At 39.1% G+C, this 25,641-nt stretch overlaps 1 protein-coding gene across 1 annotated transcript in view; it reads right to left on the minus strand.

Annotated features, from left to right (window-relative positions):
- The window catches only part of ADAMTS6 (ADAM metallopeptidase with thrombospondin type 1 motif 6), a 316,147-nt gene that overhangs the window by 179,201 nt on the left and 111,305 nt on the right, over positions 1 to 25,641 (minus strand). The window contains exons 8-9 of the mRNA XM_074952624.1: positions 18,730 to 18,773; positions 15,165 to 15,270 (exon numbers count right to left, since the gene is read on the minus strand). Coding sequence (XP_074808725.1) covers positions 15,165 to 15,270; positions 18,730 to 18,773 — 150 coding nt within the window. The remainder of the gene's footprint in view (positions 1 to 15,164; positions 15,271 to 18,729; positions 18,774 to 25,641) is intronic.

Below are 25,641 nucleotides of genomic sequence, written 5' to 3' on the forward strand. Positions count from 1 at the left end.
TCACTGCTACCAAACCTGATATAAGAACATCGCAATTATTGTATGTATATGATCTATTAACCATTTTAACTCTCTTCTTCTTTTCTTTTATTAACCTTTAGGTTTTAATTACTAAAGAATTGGCGGCAAAGTGATTATGGGTAAAATCTGAATTATATATTGAGCTGGCTATGTGACTGACCTCTTGAGATTAGAAGGACCCTATTGTGATTAAACTGGTTTTCAATAACCACTCCTCATAGAGTCCAGTATCTGGGAGCTGTGATAAGGGCTGCATTTTTGACTTTTTGTTAACCAGTGTGGTGAGGCAGAAGTTTACCTTTGTTACTGGCTTGGTATAATCTAATGATAAAATAACTACCAGTTTGAGGTGAGTCTGCCCTATTTCTCAGCAGTTTGTCCTGAATCTGGTGTTCTCAGCTGTGACCCACTGGGGCACAGTGACAGATGGATTGACTGTCTCTCCCGGCTCTTCAGCCATGTCTGGGACACCTTTGTGTTTTACTTTGTAACAAAATGTCTACCACTGGACAACCTCATGCACTGATGTTCTCTTGTATCACTGTCAGCTTGAAAGACCATTCATGGAGTTCTGTTGTGTCCCTGCTCCGGCAGTTTGAAAGGCTGTTTTCTTTCACTACTAGGCGTAGAACTACAGATAGGTCTTGTATTGAATTCACCATTCCCAGAGAGACATCGCTTCCTCACATAGATCCATGCAATGAATTCTTCCTCCTTGTTTATATAATACATTGACATTGTATTGTCCATAAAGACCTAAATTATCTTATGATGATGATAGGCAGAAATGATTTCAGAGCCCAATGTATTGCTTTTAGCTGTAGCAGCCTGATGTACAATTTCTTTTCCTGGAAAATCCATTGGCCACAAACTGTCAATTTGTCGAAACGTCCTCCCCAACTGAGGCTGGAAACATCTGATGTGATTGTTGCTGATAAAGCTGGAGCATTGAAAGCCATTCCTTTTATTTTTTGAAGGTTTTGAGGTTATGAGGCCCATTAGTCTGAGAAAAAATATGATTCTTTGACAAGGGAACTATGCAATAAGGCTAAGGCTGGCTGAATCCTTATAAACTTTTATTCTGGCAGAAAGTGCCCTTCTTTCTGAGAGACCAAATTGCCCCTATGAAGGGGATCTTTTGAGTGGGTAGTATGATTGACTTCTCCCAATTTATCTTTTGTCCCAGCTTATTGAATAGGGAGTGTGTGCAGGATATGACTTCTGATAGATTTTGTTCTGACAATGTTTTGATTAGCCAGTGATCTAGCATCTACATATATGTGAATCCCTTGGCTTTGTAAAGGCACGAATACTGCCAAGAGGCATTTTGTAAAAAGTCTGGGGCAGGAGAAAAGCCAAAGGGAAAGACTTTGAATTGAAAATGATCTTTCCCTACTAGGAAACAGATATTTGCAATATGGCAATCTGATTGCAATATATGCCCTTCAGGTTGAGAGCTCAAACCAATCTTGTATTGAGAGGAAATGTTTTATATAGATGCCAAATTCAACATGAAATCAGAATTTACTGATGAAGGAATTGAATTCTCTCAGGTCTAATGTAGGTCAAAGACCTCCATCCTTTTTTGGGATTAGGAAGTACCTTGAACAGAAACCCTTTCCTCCGAATTCCCTCAGCTCCACTTCTATTACCCCTGCCTCCACAAGACAGGGAGCCTCCCATTTTAACAGGCCCTCATGAGAGGGGTCTCTGAATAGGAATGGGGTGAGAAGGTTGGGAGGAGAGAGGGAGTCAGATTGGATGGGGTATCTGCTGTGAATTATTTCTAATATCTATCTACCCATAGTTATAGCACTCCAGTTGCAGAAACAACACAGGAAGTCACCAAATGGGGTAGGTAAAGAATAGTCCAAATTTGGTTTGCAGCTCTCAGACCTTATGTCAAACCTGAGGATGAAGGTCCAGCACAGATGTTGACATTGAGACCTGTTTGCCTTTTACCTGAGGCTTAAACACTTTCCTCCTTTGCTGCCAATGTTATTCAGCAGAATGTTGTTGATGGTAGAGGCATCTCTGAGAAAATAAAGACTAGGAAGATGAGGATGCATACTGTTGTCACTGATACCTGAACACAGTTACCTAGTTCTTCTCCTAGGTTGCTGATACACTCATAAAAATCTGGGTGCAGATCTAGTGACTGTCACTTCTTCAGGAACCTCATTTTACTGCTAAATGCACCATTCCCTTTAAAGGGAAACTCCTCCACTTTAGTGATTCTCTCTGAAGGTAGTTCAGATGATCTACTCCATGAATGATTCCTGAGAGAGATGGCTTCTAGGAGAAACTTCCAAGGAATCAAACGTTACTCTTAGATTGTGTTCTGCAACAATCGTTAGACATGAGGGCATTGGCTAATTTTCTTGGAACCTCTGAGATGGATTTTGCAAATACCACCATCTTTTGCCAAAGACAGTTACAGTCTGGTAATCTGACATTCTTACACCCAATGTTTCAGATTAAAATACTTTTTTGCCTAAAATGTCCATTTTCTTGCTTTCTTTATCAGAAGGTGTAGACTACATCAAGCACCCTTAGACCTCTGGGCTGCAGCTTCAGCCAAATGCAAGTTCAGAACTGGATGTCTGTGCAAAAAGAATGAAAAACCCTCATGCTGTAATTGGCAGCTACCTTTTTCAACATTGCTTGAACAGAAGTGGAAATGAACCATATTATTGCTTTTGCTAGCTGCCAGAGCCCATCTAAAACTGGCAGTGTAATTCTCTCCTTGGATGGAGAGTCAAGAATGTTGAAGATGATGAGAAGTCTCCTTTACTATCAGAGAAGGGATTTTCAAAGTAGTTGCCATTCTCTCAACTACTTAATGAAATTATACTGCACCCTCTGATGGGGAACACACAGTTGTAATCCCTACACTCTCACCTGGAGAGATTTACTCCTCTAGTTCAGGGTCCATTTGTTGGTATTCTTCAGGCATCCCAGCCTCCTCTTCTTCCAAAAGTGTGTCTTTTGTCCAAGGGGAGGCCAAACTCTGCAGGATGAGGACTGGAATCTACAAGGGTCTCCACAGGACTGAAGGGAGGCCACTGGGAAGCTTAAATAAGTGTTTAGATCTATATTGTTTCCTATGTTTTCTCTGTACTGCTTTTATCCTAAAATAAATGTTCTCTGCTTTGAAAGAGCTGTTTAGTTTCTTGTAACCACTGGCATACATTGCACATAGCCCTTGGAGGGAAAGCAAATATCAGGTGCTGGACTTTAATCACAGTAAAGAAAAAGGGGGATGCAGCCTAAAAATTCAGTCAGAAGGAAGGGGGACCTGGATTCTGGCCCAGAGAGTGGTGATGTCTAGAGGCTTAAGACCTAAGGGTGCATTCCTTGAGCAGACCGTGGGGGGGAAGGAGGGGGGGGTCAAAGGTGCAGTTACCCCAAAAACTGTGACAGTCCCTTCTGCAGAAGTGTCTGCTGCTGCTCCTCTCTGGAAGTATCAAAGGCTGAAGCTAACCTATGTTCACTCACAGATCAGGAGATGACCCAGTTCTGGAGGGCCTGGTTTCACAGCCTGATGCAGCAGTAGAGCTTGAAGTCTATTTTGCCACTCTTTCTGTGCTCTCAGGTGAAAGTACTGCAGATTGAGCACCCTGAGGGAGTGTCCCTTCCTGAGGCAGGCTAGGCATCTTGTATGAGCATCTAAGGCTGGAAACACTGCTGGGCAGGAGGCACATTTCTTAAATACTCAAGACTCTTGAACTTCCAATCCACCATCAGATCCCAATAGCAGAACTAAAGTCTTAACTTCAAATAACTACTTAGAAAAATTAAAATAAATAAATAAATAAAAAGAAATAAAACCCAACACTAAAACCTAAAATCTACATTACAAAAGTATTAGACATTATTCAAGCTAAGAATCTGGGCCGAAGGCCCAGATACAGTTCCTGATCTGGCACCTACAGCAGTTGAAAGGAACTGATGTGGCCAAGGCACCATGCTCCCTTTTATAGCCTCATCTTCAGAATCTTCAGGAGCAGTTAGGGGAAGGGATGGGGGCATAAGAGTGCTCCAACAGGTACTGCTATCAAAAAGTTCCACTGTAGGATCAGCACCACTGGTGCATTTTATGGGGGAATATGCAGAGGACAGTAAAAGAAGAACAGATGTTTTCAAATTAGACACAGATTCAAGACAACTAAAAAGAATCTTTAATCTAATTCACTCTTTGTTCTTAAGCAATCTGGATGTAAAATACTGTCAACTCATTATTATTAACATCATTGTTTCTATTAAACAAGTTACACTTTGTTTTTCATAAACTTTGTGTCGCCTTCACTCTTCACTGTAAAGTTTTAAAATACATTGTGCTTGTTCCAGTACTATACAAACAGAATAATTTAAATCTTCAAAAACATAACATACTTTATATAACTGAGAAATATATTAATATTATTTAGGATAATTGAATTCTACTTAAGGACTAAATTGAAAAAAATAAAGGGATTACCAAAATCAAAATTATTATTATTGTAAAATGTAAATAGGACTCTAAATTATGTCTTTTCATAGTGACAATGAGAAATTTGCAAGGAGAGGGAGGGAGAAAAAGGGGAATGTTTCATCAATAATCTGTTTCAATCAGAAAAAAGAGTGTGAATTTACACAAAAACACCAGTACGGAGTACTAGGATTTCTTCTACCGTGTCAGCTCACTCAACAAGACCTCTATGACCATATCAGGCAAGGTTGTTTATATCAGTGGTTCTCAACCTTTCCAGACTACTGTAGCCCTTTCAGGAGTCTGATTTTTGTTGTGTACTCCGAGTTACACCTCAAGTAAAAACTACTTGCTTTCAAAATCAGACAAAAATGTCACCGCACACTATTACTAAAAAATTGCTTACTTTCTCATTTTTATCATATAATTATAAAATAAATCAATTGGAATATAAATATTATACTTACATTTCAGGGTATAGTATATAGAGCAATATAAACAAGTCATTCTCTGTATGAAATGTTAGTTTGTACTGACTTAGTTAGTGCTTTTTTACACACCTGTTGTAAAACTAGGCAAATATCTAGACAAGTTGATGTACCCCCTGGAAGACCTCTGAGTGCCCCTGGTTGAGAACCAGTAGGTTATATGTTATTTTTATGCCAGCTAATAGAATAATTATTTGTTAACTGGTGTGATGTTATAGATGGTAATCGCTTTGAAGCAGGATCTATCTTTATTTTTTATTCGTTTACAGCAATATATTGCTGGCACTTGGTTTTTAACATACGCTCCAAATCATGATGTATAGTAGACAGTGTCCTGCCCATTATATTTATGTAGAATTCATGACAGCTATCCATGTGAATTTGATGTAATACATGCCTCTTGGTCAACTTAACTTATACTCTTCATTGTATTCCACAATAAAAGCTTACTCTTATAATAAAAATGCATATGCAACATATTCTTTACATTCAAATATAACACCTCCATAATATTAATTTTCTTATCTTTTATTTGTTGATGTCTTATTCTGATCCAGAAGCAAATACCTGCAAAGTCATTTTTAGTTTTCTACTTAGTAATATGTAATATTTGAGACCGCATATACTCTTTTGTCTGATATCCAACATTTTTACTACCCTCATGTATTTCCAGATTATACTGTGAAGGTGCCACTAATGGCTCCATATTTAAGGCTGAGTCGAATTCTGCACTTCTGACATTATGAAAAGAAGAAAAATCTAATGTGGTCTTAAAAAACATATTAATTTAATTTGTTACAACAAACATTGATATGCATTAATCATAATTCTAGGGATGTTGCATGGAGCACAGTTAAGGTTGTTTGGGTGCCTTCACTCTGCATTTTCATGCCTTAATATATTTGGATTTATTTTAAGTTTTACCTTAACTGTGAATTTCCTGGGTTTGTAATGCACGTTTTGGGGTTAATTACAATATCTCTAATATTTTCCCTTAATTACTATAGGTATTCTCAACTTCAACTCTCTTAACATAGTTTTTCTCTGAAATTTTAAAGTAAATGAACACAAACGTAGTTGAACAATGAATCTTTTAAAATATATCTATAGTGGTCACCTAACTGAGCATAATTTTGTGTTGTGCTACTTATGAAGCACTTTAAAATACAATCAAGTATGATTCACTGAAGAAAATTATAGTCAACTTAGAAACACACTTTGCAACAGGGCAATGGCAAACTCTCATTCACATCTTAATGACGTAGGGCAAAATTCTCCTCCCGGATCTGCACAGTAGACAACTAGCCTGCACATATCTTACATGTGGAACACCTACTAAAGTCAGTGAAGGTGCTACACAAGGGAGTGTGAATATGCAATAGTGATCATCAGCACCGTGTGTCAGAGAAGTAAGTTTTCCCTTTAATCATGAAGCAAACTACTGTGCTTAGATTTCCTTTGGAAATATGAAACCAGCATTCATGTTGCCCTGAATGTTACTGTAACCTTTCTTTCCACCTCCATTTATTCAACTCTACTTATGCTTTTGTTAAGATCTGTGAAATGTTACTGCATTCCCTTTCCTTGAATATAATATTTTAATGTAAGACTAATGATTTCAATATATTATAATTCTAAACTTTAAACTACAGTTTCCACATATCACAAAATATTAATCTTATTTCACATCACAGAAACCAGACTTGTTTTTCTAGCCTCAAGTTTATGACATTTAAGTCTATTTGGACAATTAATCATTAAAGCTAAAGTCCCAATGAAGTTTCTTTTTATGTTAACGTAAGTTGTGAGTTTTTACAACTGCAATATAACATGAGGTAGACACAAGACATAATAAAGGAAATCACAATTTCTTGAACCCCAAAAGAAATATAGAAATGAATATATTGTTATTTAATGATTGTTTTATATGATTTTTCCAGTTAATTCAGTGCCTCTTTAAGGTGAAGTGATTATTCGATATGCAACAGGGCAAGAAACTATTGCTTGGGCTAAGTAGAACACTGGAATTCCAGTGGATTCTGTGTTAAAATGGCCTCATGGACTCTCATTGGTTGGGCTGACCTTAGGGGCCAATTGTCTGTTAGCTGAGTTTCTCTTTCACACATGGATCATTTAAACCATCACATACTGTTGAGCCAGTGATCCTGGTAACAGGACTTCAGATATCACCCATAGGTTTGATATGGTCTTTCAAACCTCCCGTGATAGAGGACATGCTCTTTCGTTCATAATTAGGTACCAACCCCTCCATTATGGACTGCCAGGGCAGGTTTATCCCAAGTGCCAGTTGGTGGTAGTTGGTGCTAGATGTGGTTTGGGCTTTGATATGCATGTCCCTATTCTTTTAGGCTGGAGTCTTCTATGCCACTTGGAACTCCATTCCCCTGTCATTATTCAAACATGCCTCCAACCAGCTTAAATTAACAGCTTTTTGTAGTGCCGTACCTATTTGCTCCCCTTGGATGAGAAACGGATTTCCATAGTTTAGTGCACTCTAGGGAACCTCTCAGTACCAGAGATAAGGACCCATCATGCAGATGGGATTAGGAGGAACAGGAATATAGTCCCACTGCTTCTGAAGAATTGAAGACAGTTTGCTAAAATTCAGAAAAATGTGTCTAGGAGGACTGCTAGGGACAATGGATCAACATTGCTAGCCCATCAAACGGTATGTCTACGATGCAATTAAACACACATGGCTGGCCTCTGCCAGCTGACTTGGGCTCATGGGGCTTGGGCTAAGGGGCTGTTTAATTGTGGTGTAGACATTCCAGCTCAGGCTGCAGCCTGTGCTCTGGGACCCTCCCACCGTAAAGAGTCATAGAGCCCAGGCTCCAGCCCGAGCCCAAATGTCTACACCACAGTTAAACTGCCCCTTAGCCTGAGCACCACGAGCCCAAGTCAGCAGCGGGTTTTTCACTGAAGTGTAGCCATAAGTAGACCATTTGTCTACCCCGAGTAAAGAGTGAAGAGGAGTCCCACAGCTTCAGCTAATACCCCCAAGCACATCATAGTGGTATTAGCTATTTCAAAACTGGGTGTACATTAGCTGTTTTAAGTTCCACTCCAAGAAACTCATCAATCCATGTTTTCTCTTTCTCTCTCTCTCTCTCTCTCTCTCTCATTCCCTTCTTGCCCTCATCAAGATGTGGCTGCTGATATCTCACGTCCCTCCACCCACTCAAACCTCACTTTTTCCACATATATCCAGCTGCCCCACCAGCCATTCCTCCACATAGCTGTCTGTTATTTGTGTCTCTTGTTTTCTTTCCTTCCCTATTCTCTGACTTGGATACCTGGCTATCTTCTCTGATACTAACCCACCACCTTTATCCTTGGGATTGTCAAATTCCACATTAACAATCTAGTTTATCTGTCTCTCATTTCCTCTCCTTCACTTTCTCCAGCTCTCGACCAATCTATCCATCAATTACATTAACTGTTCTTTTGATCTTGTCTTCACTCGACATTTCTCTCTTCTTATCTTGTCTTTCAAACTTTGATTCCCTGTTCTCTGTTTATCACCTTATTTCCTTTAAAATGACTCATCCTCTCTTTCCTCCAATCATTCATTCCTTTTGAGTACATCTGACACTGCAACTGGGAGGTGTGCTTGGTTGATCAGAGCTAGCATGTATATGTCTACCTGAGCTGGGAATTACACCTCCCATTCAGTGCAGCCACAGCAGGTAGGGTTGGCCTTCTGAGTTCATTTCTAGGGTGTCAGACAGGCTTGTACTTGAGCAGCTATCCCGAGCCACCACCCATACCACCATGGCCACACTCCTATTTTTAGCATGCTAGCTACTCCTGGGGAAATTCTGTGCCCCTGCGGGGGTGCAGAATTCATACCTTCTGCAGATTTCTTGGCTCCCCCACAGAAAAATGGGGGAGCCAAGAAATCTGTGGGGAACACACACCCCTTCCCTGGCAGCCCGGGCATGACTTCTGGGAGCAGCCAGCAGCAGAGAGCAGATCACAATGGAGGGGGCGGGGGGCAGGAGGGAGGCTGAGCATGCATCCGTGTGTCCGTGGAGAGATGTTAAGTGAGTGGGGCTGGGCGGGTGTCTGCCTGTGAACAAGTGAGAGAGACTCACTCTGTCCCTGTCACTTGCTGTTGCTGCATCCCAGGCTTGGAGGTGTAGGGCTCTGTGAAGCAGACTCTGTCCCTGAGGCAGAGCAGAAATGTAACAACTAAGCAGGCAGGCTGCTTTTGTTCCCATTCTTAGTTAATTGTTCCCATTCTTAGTCAATTAAGGCTCCTGTACCTTGCCAGAGTGGTGTAAAGAAGCTTTATTGTAAATGACAGTAACTGAATCATCAGCTAGGAAGATCTATGTGCTTTCTCGCTTTTTTTCCTGTGCCAGAGAGGCACAATGGGGTTAGATTACAGCTCAGGATCTATTTTACTTATCCATTTAAAAAAAATGCAGGACAATGATTAGCAAAACTGTATGACTTGTACACTATAATCAAGTCTGAGCAATTTAAAGCGACATTCTACTTTACAGAACACCAAACACCAAAATAAAAGTAATGTAATTTAAATGAAAATCCAGGATTATAACTGAATCCTTCTTTTTGTAGTCTTGGTAGGAAGGTCTCTGTGAAAACACCATCCTGGTCACTATGGATGTAGAAGCCCTCTACACCAACATTCCACACAAAGATGGACTACAAGCTGTCAGGAACAGTATCCCCGATAATGTCACGGCAAACCTGGTGGCTGAACTTTGTGACTTTGTCCTCACCCATAACTATTTCACATTTGGGGACAATGTATACCTTCAAATCAGCGGCACTGCTATGGGTACCCGCATGGCCCCACAGTATGCCAACGTTTTTATGGCTGACTTAGAACAACACTTCCTCAGCTCTTGTCCCCTAATGCCCCTACTCTACTTGCGCTACACTGATGACATCTTCATCATCTGGACCCATGGAAAAGAAGCCCTTGAGGAATTCCACCATGATTTCAACAATTTCCATCCCACCATCAACCTCAGCCTGGACCAGTCCACAAAAGAGATCCACTTCCTGGACACTATGGTGTTAATAAGCGATGGTCACATAAACACCACCATACACCGGAAACCTACTGACCGCTATTCCTACCTACATGCCTCCAGCTTTCATCCAGACTACACCACACAATCCATTGTCTACAGCCAAGCTCTACGATACAACCGCATTTGCTCCAACCCCTCTGACAGAGACAAACACCTACAAGATCTCTATCATGCATTCTTACAACTACAACACCCACCTGCGGAAGTGAAGAAACAGATTGACAGAGCCAGAAGAGTTCCCAGAAGTCACCTACTACAGGACAGGCTCAACAAAGAAAATAACAGAATGCCATTAGCCATCACCTTCAGCCCCCAACTAAAACCTCTCCAACGTATCATCAAGGATCTACAACCTATCCTGAAGGACGACCCATCACTCTCACAGATCTTGGGAGACAGGCCAGTCCTTGCTTACAGACAGCCCCCCAACCTGAAGCAAATACTCACCAGCAACCACACACCACACAACAGAACCATTAACCCAGGAACCTATTCTTGCAACAAAGCCCGTTGCCAACTGTGTCCACATATCTATTCAGGGAACACCATCATAGGGCCTAATCACATCAGCCACATTATCAGAGGCTCGTTCACCTGCACATCTACCAATGTGATATATGCCATCATGTGCCAGCAATGCCCCTCTGCCAGGTACATTGGCCAAACTGGACAGTCTCTACGTAAAAGAATAAATGGACACAAATCAGACGTCAAGAATTATAATATTCAAAAACCAGTTGGAGAACACTTCAATCTCTTTGGTCACTCGATTACAGACCTAAAAGTTGCAATTCTTCAACAAAAAAACTTCAAAAACGGACTCCAAGGAGAGACTGCTGAATTGGAATTAATTTGCAAACTGGATACAACTATCTTAGGCTTGAATAGAGACTGGGAGTGGATGGGTCATTACACAAAGTAAAACTATTTCCCCATGTTTATTCCCCTCCACCCCACCCCACACTGTTCCTCAGATGTTCTTGTCAACTGCTGGAAATGGTCCACCTTGATTATCACTACAAAAGGTCCCCCCCCCGCTCTCCTGCTGTTAATAGCTCACCTTAAATGATGACTCTCGTTACAGTGTGTATGGTAACACCCATTGTTTCATGTTCTCTCTGTATATAAATCTCCCCACTGTATTTTACACTGAATGCATCCGATGAAGTGAGCTGTAGCTCACGAAAGCTTATGCTCAAATAAATTTGTTAGTCTCTGAGATGCAACAAGTACTCCTTTTCTTTCTACGAATCTATGAAACCTGTTGAGTCATAGTTCTTTCAATGATATCTTAGAAGTCATATTCCAGAGAAAGTATGTACAAGTCAGCAAAATATGTACAATTACATTACAATTTTCATATAAACACAGCAGTTTATTTCATTCTTTGCTACTCTCTCTTCTCCTCAGTTCCACAGTTTTCACAACTTCTGTATGCCATGGCTACTATATAACTAATAAAAACACAGTATTTCAGAGTGAATTCTTTCCTTTTTAATTTAGTTCAGTTTTTTGTGTATATTATGTACTCAGTCTAGACATGTCACTTAAATATAGTTATATGCTTTAATTTTCCATTTAATAGGGAAGCCAATTCCCAATTTCCCATGTAGTTATGAATAGTAAAGTGATTATAATGGCACAATCAAAGAAAACAGTTAAGAATGTTCTTTGATATAGTTAACTTACTCTGCATGCAAGTACCCTCAGGTACACTCAGTACCAAGCTCTATCCAATTGAAAATAAAGAGAAATAGATGGAGAGGAAATTTGCACTTTCTTATAATTTAGTCACAAAACTTTTTGGGTGGAAGGTAGGATGATGGCTGGATGGCTCAAAATATTCGAGCAGGTGCCACTAAGTACTCTTTATAGACCAACCTTTTTCTCCATATATTCCTTCTGGACTTCACTGTCACTAGCTTTTACCACCAAGGGCAAGCTGTGCTGCCTTCTGCAGTCACTCCATGCATTAAACAGCGTTTCTCAAATGCGGCCACTGTGGCCACATGTGGCCACCAGGGACTTTTCTTGTGGCCACAGCCTTCAGGGCTTAATTTGTCCCCAGGCTTGCCAGGGCTGAGTAAGTCTGCTGTGAAAAGTGATACTTGTATGTTTGTTAATATCACTTTTCACAACAGACTTACTAGCTAGCAATAAATACATTACAATGATTTGGACGTGTATATGTGCATATTTATTTGTTTTTCCTAAAGCTAATTAAGTATTTTAGCACTCTGAGGCCACGAAAAATTTTTTCCTGAGAATCCCTGCATTAGAAAATAGGGGACAATGAAACTGGTGTCCACACACTTCTCAACACAAAGTTTGACAAACTAGGTCCATACTGGTGTACGAGGTGGGAACCTCCAGTAAGGGCCAATTCAGAGTTTTTTAAAAGAGACATTAAGTATAAAGAAAGGAAACAGTGCCAGAAATGTAGGAGTATCGGTAGTAGCAAACATAGCTGCAGTTCAAAGAAAAAAAGATGCTGTGACCACAAGACATGCAGGATAGCTGCATTATTGTTCCCAGATTCTAATCCATACCCTAACCATATGCAGAAATCACTGTCATCACACCAGCATCTCACACCACCATAGATATGAATGATTTACCATTTAAATTTACACATTTACATTTGTGTAAATAACCTCTCTAAAACCTATATCCGCATGATTTAAAAGCACTACGATACATACTGTATGAATGTATATGTATCACCTGAAGATCTTTTTCTATGTGAATAGAGTACATTAAATTCAAAGTAGGGTTGTATATAATTATAAAAGATGTTAATGAGCAAGACTTCCAGGGCTTTTAGTGAATCATAGAAGTTATTCCCTCATGAATGGAAATATATTTTCCTTTACTCTATCACTTATGTAAATAATTACAGAAAGAGAAGGAAAGATATAAAGAGAGAATGAACTACATGTGTTTTAAATTAGTTTTTCTTACTTTTGATGCAGTTTTAAACAATTGTTTTTGGATTTGTAAAAAATGGTCTATCTCAGTGTAAATGCCTGTAAAAATCAGCCTTTTTTCACAGATAAAATAAATGAGGTAATACTTGCCTAAGGATTATCTTGCATGATAGGTGGGCTGCAATAAGTGTGTACTTCCAATTCCTGATTCTGTTCAGTAGATTGATAGTTTCCATTTTAGTCTGTATGGGAACTTTTAGCTGTTGCATCAGTTAATGACTGGAAAAACATGTCATCCATAACTCAGCATTGGTCAACCCATGTAAACAAGGAAGGAGACCTAATGAATCATAATAGGAGGTGCCTAGTCATTTTATATTCATCAGAGGTTATTGGTGATGCTTGTTTTTGAATGCAGACCTGAAACATTCCAAGATCAATCTTTAATCAATTTTTTTTGTTGTCCCAAAACATCATGTTCTTTCAAAATGATATATGGGCGCTTTGAAAGTGCAAGTGATGTTATGACTATTGAGCACACTTCATGGTTAGTACATTACTACAGCTGTACCAACAGTAAAAATAAAAATATTGTTCTAATCATAAAAAACATAAGAATGGCCACACAGGTTCAGACCAATGGTCCATCTAGCCCAATATCCTCTCTTTCAGCAGTGGCCAGTGCCAGATGCTTCAGAGGGAAAGAACAGAACAGGATAATTATTGAGTGATCCAATCATTGTCATCTAGTTTCAGCTTCTGGCAGTCAGAGACTTAGGGCCATCCAGAGCATGGGGTTGCATCCCTGACCATCTTGGGTAATAGCCATTGATGGACCTATCGTCCATTAACTTATCTGATTATTTTTTGAACCCAGTTATACTTTTGGCGTTCACATCCCTAGGCAGAGTTCCATAGGTCGACTCTTTATTGTGTGAAGAAGTACTTCCTTATGTTTGTTTTAAATATGATGCCTGTTAATTTCATTGGTGACCCCCTGGTTCTTAGATTATATGAAGGGGTAAACAACACTTCTTTATTCACTTTTTCCACACCATTCATGATTTTATAAACCTCTATTATATCCCCAGTCACTCATCTCTTTTCTAAACTGAACAGTCCACGTCTTCTAAATCTCTCCTCATATGGAATCTGTTCAATACCTCTAATAATTTTTGTTGCCTACTCTGCACCTTTTTCAATTCTAATATTGAATATCTAATTTCAATATCTAATATTCTAATAATCTTTTTGAGGTGGGGTGACCAGAATTGCACAGAGTTTAAAAGGTGTGGTGTACCATGGATTTATATAGTGGCATTATGATATTTTCTGTCTTATTATCAATCCCTTTCTGAATGGCTCCAAAAATTGTTAGCCTTTTTAACTGCCACAGCACATTGAGCGGATGTTTTCAGAGAACTGTCAACAATGACTCCAAGATCTCTTTCTTGAATGGCAACAGCTAATTTAGACTCTATCATTTTATATAAATAGTTGGGATTATGTTTTCCAGTGTGCATTACTTGGCATTTATCAACATTGAATTTCATCTGCCATTTTGTTGCCCAGATACCCAGTTTAGTGACTTTGTAACTCTTCACAGTAAGCTTTAGGCTCAACTATCTTGAGTAATTTTGTGTCAACTACCAAATTTGCCATCTCACTGTTCACCTCTTTTTCCAGATCATTTATTAATATGTTGAACAGCACTGGTCCCAGTACAGATCAAAATAGAGTTAATTATTATTTTTAAAACAAAATAATATGAGAAATAATAATTTTTACCTTTTAACTGCTTTTGATCCACTAAGAGAGGTAGACAAAGGAAAGAGGGGGAAAAGACAATACCAAAACCAAATCTTAAAAAATATATATGAAACAAGGTAGGCAATTTGTGAGCCCAGCCTCAGAATCACAGATTAAATTGGGATCTGAAGTAGAAGGGTAAGCAATACAGCCTTAATTCTAAAGTAGAAGTCCTTGGTAAAATACATCAAATAAAATGTACCACCACTCATCATGGATAATGTTATCTACAGCAACCAGAGGCACTAGAGGAGAGATGGTACAGCCAAAACATAAGAGATCATGATAGTAATTATTACATTGTTATTTCAAAGGTGGTATAATCAAATTTATTATACATATTTTTAAACTCACTCACTTGTGACCAATCTCATGTGCAATGGTAAAAGCTGAACCTAGGCCAATGTCTTCATTAATGCTGCAGCTCCTTTCAGGCTCACACATTCCAGCCACAGAGGCCAAGCCTAAATAAACAGAAGGAGACACAAAGGGTCATGCCAAGGTGTTCAAATCTTAAAAGCCCTAGTTATAAATGGCTGGATTCTTTTTAATAACCTCCACACACAGAAGGAGCAGTTGGCAAAAGGTTAACTTTCTAGTCATTTTCAAAATCACTGGGGGGAATTTCTCTTTGCCGGCTAGACATTAATATTTTTTGAACTACAGTCAGTGCTGGAAAATGTCTAGACTAGGGGTTAGATTTATAAATTTTACTTCTGGTAACTTGGGACCACCTAGTAACTTGAGCCAGGAGAGGGAATTCAAGAAAGCATTTCTATTTTAACATACTTGAGGCTGCAGAAAGTAAAATGTATCCACATTATTTTTCCAAAGAGATCTGTTTAAGTTTAGTGGGTTCCTAAAAACATACAAGAAACTTTTTTAGCTACAAAAAGCCCCAAGGGGTACTTTTTTTTTTTTTTTTGGTGTAAAAATAAAACTGAATGCATCAATAAAGGAAAGGAGACATGTTAATAAAAAGCATTCACTTAAACATGGAAGGCTTTTCCATTTATCATTGTATTATAAGTGCTTTTTAAAGATTCCTTAACGGGAAGAAAGCACTGGCACTTACAGAATATAGCTCTGCTGTGTCATACACACTCTTCAGCATTAGAGTATCACATAGATACATAGTAGTTCTGCCATATATACTATGGCGGAACTACTTTGCTGTCACTGGTGATGGACTCTAACCAGCAGCCTTATCTAAGGTATTCTTCCCTGTGGTCTGTTATGTGGAAGAAGCATTAACAGCCTCTCCAAGGGAATCACCTGCCCTGCAAAATACAGTACTCCAAAACAGTGACTGGAAAAATAATTACTTTGCCATGGAAGGCAAGTTGTTACCTTTTATGAGAAAATGGTGCTAAATTATGCCCTTCTGCCTAAAATAAGTAGGAATGAGATGACTAGTAACCACTGGAAAGAGAGGATGAGGTGACTGGGGAGAGAGGATTAGTCATAAGAGAATTAAGAAAAATGTTTAACAAATTTTTGAAGTCTACTATCTGTTGCCAGTCTAATAATAATGTTCCACCTCCCTAAAATTCTCTGTTGTTTTAATTGGATGAGGTATTCTTTACTTCCTGAATCTGAATGTACTGTACCTAGCACTTTTATGACTGTCATGTTTCCCCACTGAGGTGGCCACATTTCAAGGGTGTGTAAACGGATCCCTATATGTTCAGTGTATAGAACCTGGTCCAGCAACCCTTACTCACAGGAATAATGGCCTCAGGATCAGGCTAATGATTTGCAATTCTGTACAGTGCTTTTAGGTTTGCAAAAAACAATGGAGGCCAAATCTGGAGCCCAGACCTAGCCCAAGAAGCTGAGCCAGGTGCTCGGCAGATGTGTAAGAGAGGGAGGAGAAATCCTCCACTGAAGCCACAGAGCAGCTGCATAGCCACTTTGGGTATGTCTACACTGCAATAAAACACCCGCAGCTTGCCCATGTCAGATGACTCAGGTTCACAGGGCTGTAAAATTGCGGTGTAGACATTTGGGCTCGGGTTGGAGCCTGAGTTCTGGATCCCTCCCCTCTCACAGAGTCCCAGAGCTTGGGCTCCTACCCAAGCCCAAACATCTACACTGAAATTTTTCAGACCCACAGCCCAAGTCAGCTAACATGGGCCAGACATAGCCATTGGTGGTTTATTGCAGTATAGAGATAACCTTTATGCAAACTGCTTTTTCTAGATAGCTCCTTGCATAGCTTCTTATGCCGGAGATTGGAAGGGAAGAACGAGAAGATCTGTCTAGCAGCAGATCTTCTAGTCCAATTTCTCCTGTGGGCACCCAAGGTTCCTCCTACTCGTTGTGCTGCTGCTTTATGGGGACTTCGTATATATGCTCTCATTAAGCACATGCTTCACTCTAACTTCTTGAGGTCAATGGCACTTAAGCATTTCTTAAGACTTTTGCTGACTCAGAGCCATAGAGGACATTGTCCCTAATCCCACTCCAGTTCCCACAATGCAAAGAAACTGCCATAGTTCTGTTGTCAAGATGCCCATTGCAGAAAAGGAGGAGGGGGGTTGGAACTGACTCTTTATGAACAAAATCATCAATTTAAAATTTGTTCACTTTCTATTTAGTAAAGTATGCGGCCATGTCTGGCCTCCAATGTGCTGGTTTCAAGTGGAGCAGAATTTGGCTCTATGCTAAAGTCTGATAAAATGAGGATTAGTGCACTAATAGTCAAATATATTAAATATGAGTATAAAGTAAGAAAAATGTTTTTCACTAAATGTTTCCTTTGATATTTTCCCCTCTTGAACACTTGCAGTGGCAATTCTGTGACATTAGTACGTCTTCACAGTTTTGACATCTTTGTGCTGGCTTTAATTTAGAAATTTGTAGTCTGAAGGCATTTATGGTATACTAAAATACATTATGCATATGGATTATGTTTACAGTGGGCCAGACTCCAATATCCTTTACTCACATTGACTACAGCTTAACTACACATGTTGCCCTAGTGACTTCAATAGGACCACTTGTATAATAAGTTACTATTCAACATGAGTTAAGGTTATCCGAATCTGGTTCAGTGAAGATAGTAACGGAGGAAACAGAAAAAAAATACCATGGTTGACTCTGATCAGGGGAAGACCTACAAAATAATCACGCACAAAATCAATAAGCTGAACTAGTCTGCAACTCAGAACGGGAGTGCTGATAGTTAATTTTAAGGAAGAAGCTAATGGAATGATTTAAGGTTGAAAAAGTGATGTTAGGTACATATTAGATTTAGCCCATGCATGAAAGTCTCTTTAATAATAATTTCTGTCTTAAAACACTAGTAAACTGCAATATGGATGATATATAACACACACCTTTGTGGTGACAAACTTAGGGATGTCAAGGACAATATCTCTCCACCCTGTCCATAATATTGACAAATGTGCTTTCCACTGTCAAGGCACCAAGGAGTTCCAATGTTGTTTTAATTTATGTTGTTGGATTATTTTCCACAATGCTTTATAGAAGAAGCAGTCTTGATGTTGCACCTCGACTCACACAGTATGGCAACAATTTAAACCACAAAGTCTGTTTCCTGGGGCTGGGTCTTTTTTCCCTTTCTCTCCCGTTTGTATTTTTTAAATATATAATGGAAATAGATTATATGGAAATAAGAAGTAAGTTTTCTGCTTTAATTACTGCTTGGTAAGATTGAATCATCTACGAGGTTTTATCAGCATTACAGATGCCAGAAAAGAAACGCCCAACAGCAATTCACATAATTTAATCTTCTAGTGATCTTACAAAACATATACCCACATAAGTTATATTTTACTGTTTATATGTGTATATTTGAGAAGGCTCACTAGCAGAAGAGATCAAAACTAATCAATCAATAATCAGAATAATGCAAACAAACAGCAGAAACAAGCTGAAGTTCCACTTTGTAAACTTACCCAGTGTTCCACAGGGCTTGTTTTTATAAGTGCAGATATCGTATCTGTTGAGGAGAAAAACAATGAGACACAACTTGTAAGAAGATCATATCTGTGAGATATTTTGCGTATTTATCACATTTCTATATCGTAGGTCAAGTTGTCAGACCACAATCAGTGTAATTATGTACAGCCAGCTAGTGACGGCATTTTCTACACTCTGGTGTAAACCACAGGCTGCAGTATGCTCACAGCCTTTGGCCTTAGGCCAGTGGGACACCTGCCAGTAAGAAAAAAACAGTTAAAGTGGATCTTTGTAATCACCGGCTCCATAAAACAGTCTACCATGCTGTTATGAAGTTACAGCTGCATGCCTGCAGACTGCTACTCCTTCAAGAGGCTACTAGCAATGTTTATATTTCTAAATCTGCTGAAACATTTTCTTATGGTGGACATGGCATATTTTACAACATTGAACAGCTTTCATTTTAATTGCTACCATTCTCTCTGATTTTCATTAAAAATTGTAAGTGTTTACTATTAGACCAAAATTATCAAAACTCAGGTAAATAAGAATCAGGTTTCTCCTTTCGTTATCTTCCAATTATTTATTATGTGTGCTTTAAAAGTAATGCATTGCAAGTTATTAACATTTTTTGTTTTTATTATATCTTCTTACAAACAGCTAAATAAATTGCTAAAAACTTCCCTCATTTTAGATATAATCTTCCCAATACTGAAGTTCAAACAATGAGTCTCTGTTCAGATGACATGGTGAAATAAACATATCAGTGTTTTGGAGCCTGTAAAGGAATTAAAACATGTTTCCTGCAGTACAGCTAATATCCAGTGTAAATAATGTGGCCAATGCACCATAACTGCATATTTTTAAATATGTTACAGCCATAATCCTATAACTATGATATGCCAGCATTATTATAGACTTATGTTTTCAGGGATTTACAATGATTTCCTTACAGTATAATGCTTCAGAGCATATGTTTACAGGGTTTTTGCACTATGAGAAAGTAAAACCAATAAAGAAGATGAGGAGACATGAATTCCTCTTTTCACTCTCATTTTTTAACTTCGACCTTTTATAAATTTCAGGCTACTAAAATATTTTTAAAAACTAATAGTGCCTGTTTTAAACATGGATCAGTGACCATTTATGAGTAATGTATGAGATGTATAAACTCTTTAAGTGCCAGAGTAAGTTTTTGTCTGCAACCCAACCCAACTTCTGAGTGCAAAACTAGTCCCTTAATCTGTAAATGCCCCACACATGTAGACCCCTCTGTCCAGGTGTAACCCTATTGATTTCAACAGGGCTCCACATGGGTGCAGGAATCTGCCTATGTGGAGCAGTGCGCAGGAACATGGACTAATTCTGATCTCAGAAATGTGTGTGTGTTCCCCCTTGAAGTGGCTCAAATTGTGTCATAATATGTACATGCAGAGTTCTTACTGATTTCAACAGAAGCTCTATAGGGGCATCCAAGGCCACATTTTAACCTAGTTCCTCTTATGCAATTTGAGGGATGGGTACTCAGATCAGTATTCTGCTATAAAAATGTGTGGGAACACAACTATCTAATAGGTCACACAAATATAAATATGCAGATACCACACACTTCATGTCATTTACATCTTTGAAGGTGCAGGACTTATTATTTTGCATTCAGTACAGGCCCTGAACCTACTCCTATTGAAGCTATAGCAATACTTTTGTTTATCTCAAGGACAGAAAGATTGGGCCCAGACATATTAAGTGAGAAAAAGTAACTTGCTTGAATACCATGAATATGTAGCTCTGAACCCAACAAAAGCAAGTACCTGGAATAAACAGTAAATATTTTACTATTGTGTTGTAGTGTTTAATGCTATTGGGAACTGAACAGTTAGACCATCACACCTTGAAACAAAAATATATTCTCAGGGGGAAATCCTGCCCCACTGAAGTAAATCGGAGCTTTATCACTGACTTCAATGGGACCAGCACTTCACCCTTAGAGACTGATTCTACTCACAATTATACTGGTATGAATCTGCAGTAACTCCACAGCACTCAGTGAAGTTTCACCAGTGCAACAATAGTGAGATCAGAATAAAATCCCTACTTTCTCACACATTTTTGAATAATCAACACCGTTTATCATTCTGATTGTCCTGTGTACCTTCTATTATTCCATTATGTAGGGTAGACTTAGTAGGAAAACTTTTATGAAAGGAATTTCAGTGACAAAACAAAATGAAATTTTGAAGAAAAATATTTTTCTGCTTTCTGATCAGCTCTAATCATTTTGTAAAAAACACCTCAAACAGTCAGACTATTCTAAATATGGCCTCACTAAACAGTCCAATGGTACAGGCTAGAATATTGACTAATGACATTCATAGTTTCTCTTATGAATCCCAAACCTTTGTTTTTTCTATTAAACAATACCAAAGGATTTATTTTACCTGCTATGGATCTTTTTCTTTTTCTATCCTTTGTGCCACAAGGTTCTGGATGCTCCCTTTTCATTTGATTTGTTCTTAAACTCATTACCTAACATTTCTATGAGGTGAATGGCACAATTCATTCATCTGTTTGTGTACTTGGTCTATCCAAATCATTCTGAATTGTACTGGCCTTTTCTTCTTTTGACTCCACTTCCTCTAGCCTTGTTTTGCATTAGCATGGAATCCCCACTTAATCAGGAAGTCCCAGTGGATAGCTTTTCATCCTGATTAAGTGTAATTGTAAAGTAACGGAAAAAGGGATTTCAGTAGTACAGTTGTTACTGTCTGGGGAGATGCATGTTACTGGAGATGCCTATAATGTTGGGAAAAGGGATTATCTGCACTGGATTGGCACTGAGCCAGGTGTCTGCCCAGAAATGGTGGAAGAGACTTTTATGAGATGGCTAATATTGTGGGCCAACATGTGTAATGGGCATGCCTGAAAGGAACTGACTAGCAGATAGGAGTAAGCAGTGGTGACGCACAGTATATGTTTTCTGCATGTATCATAAACAAAAGAAAGACTGAAAGCTGTTGTTAGAAGTAAAAATGTACAAAACCAACATTAGACAGAGACACACAAAGACCAAATACCAGTGAAGGTTACAAAATCACCTGAAAGCATCCCTGTTAAGGGGATTACCTTACTCACTAAGCCTCATGTATGAAACAGATATGGCTGGTGATAGACAAGACTTGAAGGAAATGTGTTTTAAGCAAAAAGCTGAAGAAGGAGAAAGTAGAAACATAGCAAACTGCATATATTCCAGGACCAGAAGGGACCATTGTGATCATGTAGTCCAACCTCCTGTATAATACAGTTCCATAGAACTTTCCCAAAATAATTCCTATAACATATGTTTTAGAAGAACATCCAATCTCTATGTAAAAATTGTCAGTGATGGAGAATCCACCATGGCACTTCCTAAATTGTTCCCAAAAAATGGTTAATTACTTTTACTATTAAAAATTTATGCCTTATTTCCGTCTTGGAAGGGGACTACAAAAATGTCTAATGTCAGTGAGGGTACTTGCAATGGAAAAAGTTCAGGTTGTAGGAAAGTGACCAGTGGGTATTGCAAAGAGAGGTGAGGCTCCCTTTGCCATTCCTCTGAAAGACGGAATTCGCAGTAAGGTTAAGATAATTACCGATGCAATTTGCACCACTTAATTGACATGTAACTTCATTGGGGAATCTATTTAATCAGGATGTTTGTCAGGGAACCAGATTAAACCTAATGACTGATACAGTACTAACTGTGGAATCTCCTTCCTTAGATATTTTTAAGGTTAGGCTTGACAAAGCCCTGGCTGGGATGATTTAGTTGGGGATTGGTCCTGCTTTGAGTTGGGGGTTGGACTAGATGACCTCCTGAGGTCCCTTCCAACCCTGATATTCTATGATTCTATGATTCTAACTCAGAGGGAAGAGGGCCACTGACCAAAAATTATTAACACTACTTTCCTTTCATGAAACATTTCTAAATAGCATATCTATGAACTGAGGGGTTTTTTTTATTTTACTGTTGTTGTTGTTAACTGAATCTTGCTTATTCTTACCCTTGTTTCTCATCATCACGACATCACAGATTTTGACTGTAAGCTCTTCAGAGGACAGACTGTCTCTTACAAGCTTATACAGTGCCAAACATAGGTGTTCTCAAACTTTCTTTGCTGGGCCCCCTTTTAAAATATTTCAGGCTCTGACAACCTTCCCCCGCAAAAAATGATGACCCTCCCACCCATACCATACCACCCTTCCTCTTCATTGCTGCTGGCAGCAGCACTGTCTTCAGAGCTGGATATTTGGCCAGCAGCTGCTGCTCTCCAACTTTGAAAGCAGCTTTGAAAGCAGTGCAGAAGTAAGGGTGGCAATACCGCGACCCCCCTACAATAGCCTTGTGAGCCCCTTTTGGTCAGGACCCCCAGTCTGAGTAATGCTGGCCTGAGACAACTGGGCTCTGAGCTCAGCGAGGACCTCTGACAATTATCATAATATAAACAATCTGATTCCATCCACTTTTTTGCTTTTCTCACCCTCTTCTTCTGCCCGCATATCAATCATATTGCAACCTTACACTGGAAACACTTACTGCTGCCCAAGTCACCTGCCTAGGTTTATCCTGAATCTAGCCCCCTAAGTTTAGGGTGACCAGATGTTCGGATTTTATAGGGACAGTCCCGATTTTTAGGTCTTTTTCTTATATAGACTTCTATTACCGCCCACCACCATGCCGATTTTTCACGTTTGCTGTCTGGTCACTAAGTTTCATATTTCAGTGAACTCAAAAACAAAGCAAAACACCATTCAAAAAGGCAAATTCACCTGATTCCAACATAAAAACATAAATTGGTTCAGACTTTCTCAAAAGTGGGCCTTTGGATTCACAAAAAGGATTCACAAGCTTCACAGAATCATTAGACAAATCTAGGTTATATTTCAAGATCATTACACAAAACAAAAGCAGGCAAGTTTTGTGTGATTTGGAATTTCACACAGCTATCGTTTGTACACACAAATGCAGTTTTTGCCTGCACAAAGTGTATGTATGTATTTTTGCATGTGCAATTGGTGCCCTCAGTGTTAAAGGAGTTGTGTGGACAAATAAGTATACCATAAATCTAATGCTTAGCACATTTGGACAGCTGCTAAATGAACGTTTTATAGTGATTATTCATCAGTTCATCATTTTTACAACATCTTAATAATTCATTTCATGTGCATACCTTACAAATAACAATACATTTTACAACACTAAAACCCTTTTGATTTCTTTCAAAAAGTTTTACTATAGCATCTGCTTAGTCTTACAGAAAGTGGTATACCACAACAGCATTTTGCCTTAAAATAAAGTACACATCTTATTTGGTTTCTTCCTCAAAAACCTCAAAACCAAAGGAGTTATTTAAACTAAGGAAGGAAAAGCATAATATACATGTTACACATCACTCAACAGAAATAACTTTTTCTATTATTAGTTTTCCATGTCTTTTAAAAACTGCCACAGACAACCAAAGTCTGGCTCTACTGGGCTTCATTTCAGTACTTAACTTGGTTAAATAAATGAAATTCTGTGTTACAGTTAGGAAAAGAAGTTACTTATCTTGTACAGTAACTGGAGTTGCTTGAGATGTGTCCCTATGGTGCTCCACATCAGGATATACATGCATCCATGCACTCTTAATCAGTGATTTTTGTCAGTGTTGTCTGCAGTCCGTGCCTGCGCCCTAGACACCTTGGTGCTCTAGTACATGGGTAATATAAGGAAGGGACAGACCCCCTGCCACTCCAGTTCTTTCTCAAAAATGAAAGACTTCAAGGAGAAGGAATGGAGAGCAGGTAGTGGAGCAGCCATAGGACACATATCTCAAAGAACTCCATTTATTGTACAAGGTAAGTAAAGTCTCCTTTTTCTTTGAGTAGTGCCCCTATAAGTGCTCCATATCAGGATATTCATAAGCAGTACCTGAGTTACAAAGGAGGGTGCCAAGGAGTTGGATTCAGTACAGAGAGTAGAACAGCATCACTGAAAGGTGAGTCAGCTCTCAAAGAAGACGTGAGAGTGTAGTTCTGGGAAAAGTGCGTACACCGAAAGACCAGGTGGCTGCCCTGCAGATGTCTGAGACAGATATGCTTTTCTGTTGGGCTTCAAAGGTAGATTGAGTCCTAGTGGAATGAGCAATCACCCTCAGAGAGAGGGGAGACCCCAAAGGCTTCATAAGAGGTTAGATGCACCCTGCAATCCATTTGGACAAGCTTTGGGTGTAAAACAGATGTCTTTTCATTCATTCTGCAATTGAGATGAAAAGCCTTCTTGAAGCCCTAAAGGGCATAATCCTGTCTACATAAAAGACGAGAACTCTTCTTACATTCAGTGACACTTATTTCTTCTTACACAATCTGCAAAACAATTGGTCCTTACATGCAAGAAGCATAAATGTTAGTAGTTAGGAAAGATGTATATAAACTGTATAGTGTATGACGTGAATTGGAATTGCAGTATCACCCTGTACCTAAACGCCCTGCATCTGGGCCTGGCCAGCGTGTGCAAAGAGCTCTTATACACGTAATACACTAACCTGAATGATGAGCTGGAGTCAAACTGAGTTTTTTGGATCCCAGAGAACTTGAAGTTTTCTTCCAGAACTGGACAAAGCATTCTGGATAAGCCAAGTAGAAAGATCTCAGAGGGAATGCCAACACAGGTGAGTTTTCCCTGTTGTGTGCTTTTGACTATTAAGCATTACTATTTGTTCCTCTGGAAAGCAATCTTGTTCTATACCAGAGAGCCAGCTAGTAGCCACGCCTTGAAGTGAAGCACCAATATGTTGGTGTGTGATGGACCCTGACACCTCGGTGAGGAGATCTGTTGTCATAGGAAAGCAGAGAGGGTCACAGAGATATGCAAACCAGTTCTTGGAACCACA

This window comes from Natator depressus, chromosome 5 (assembly GCF_965152275.1).
Source record: "Natator depressus isolate rNatDep1 chromosome 5, rNatDep2.hap1, whole genome shotgun sequence".
NCBI lineage: Eukaryota > Metazoa > Chordata > Testudines > Cheloniidae > Natator > Natator depressus.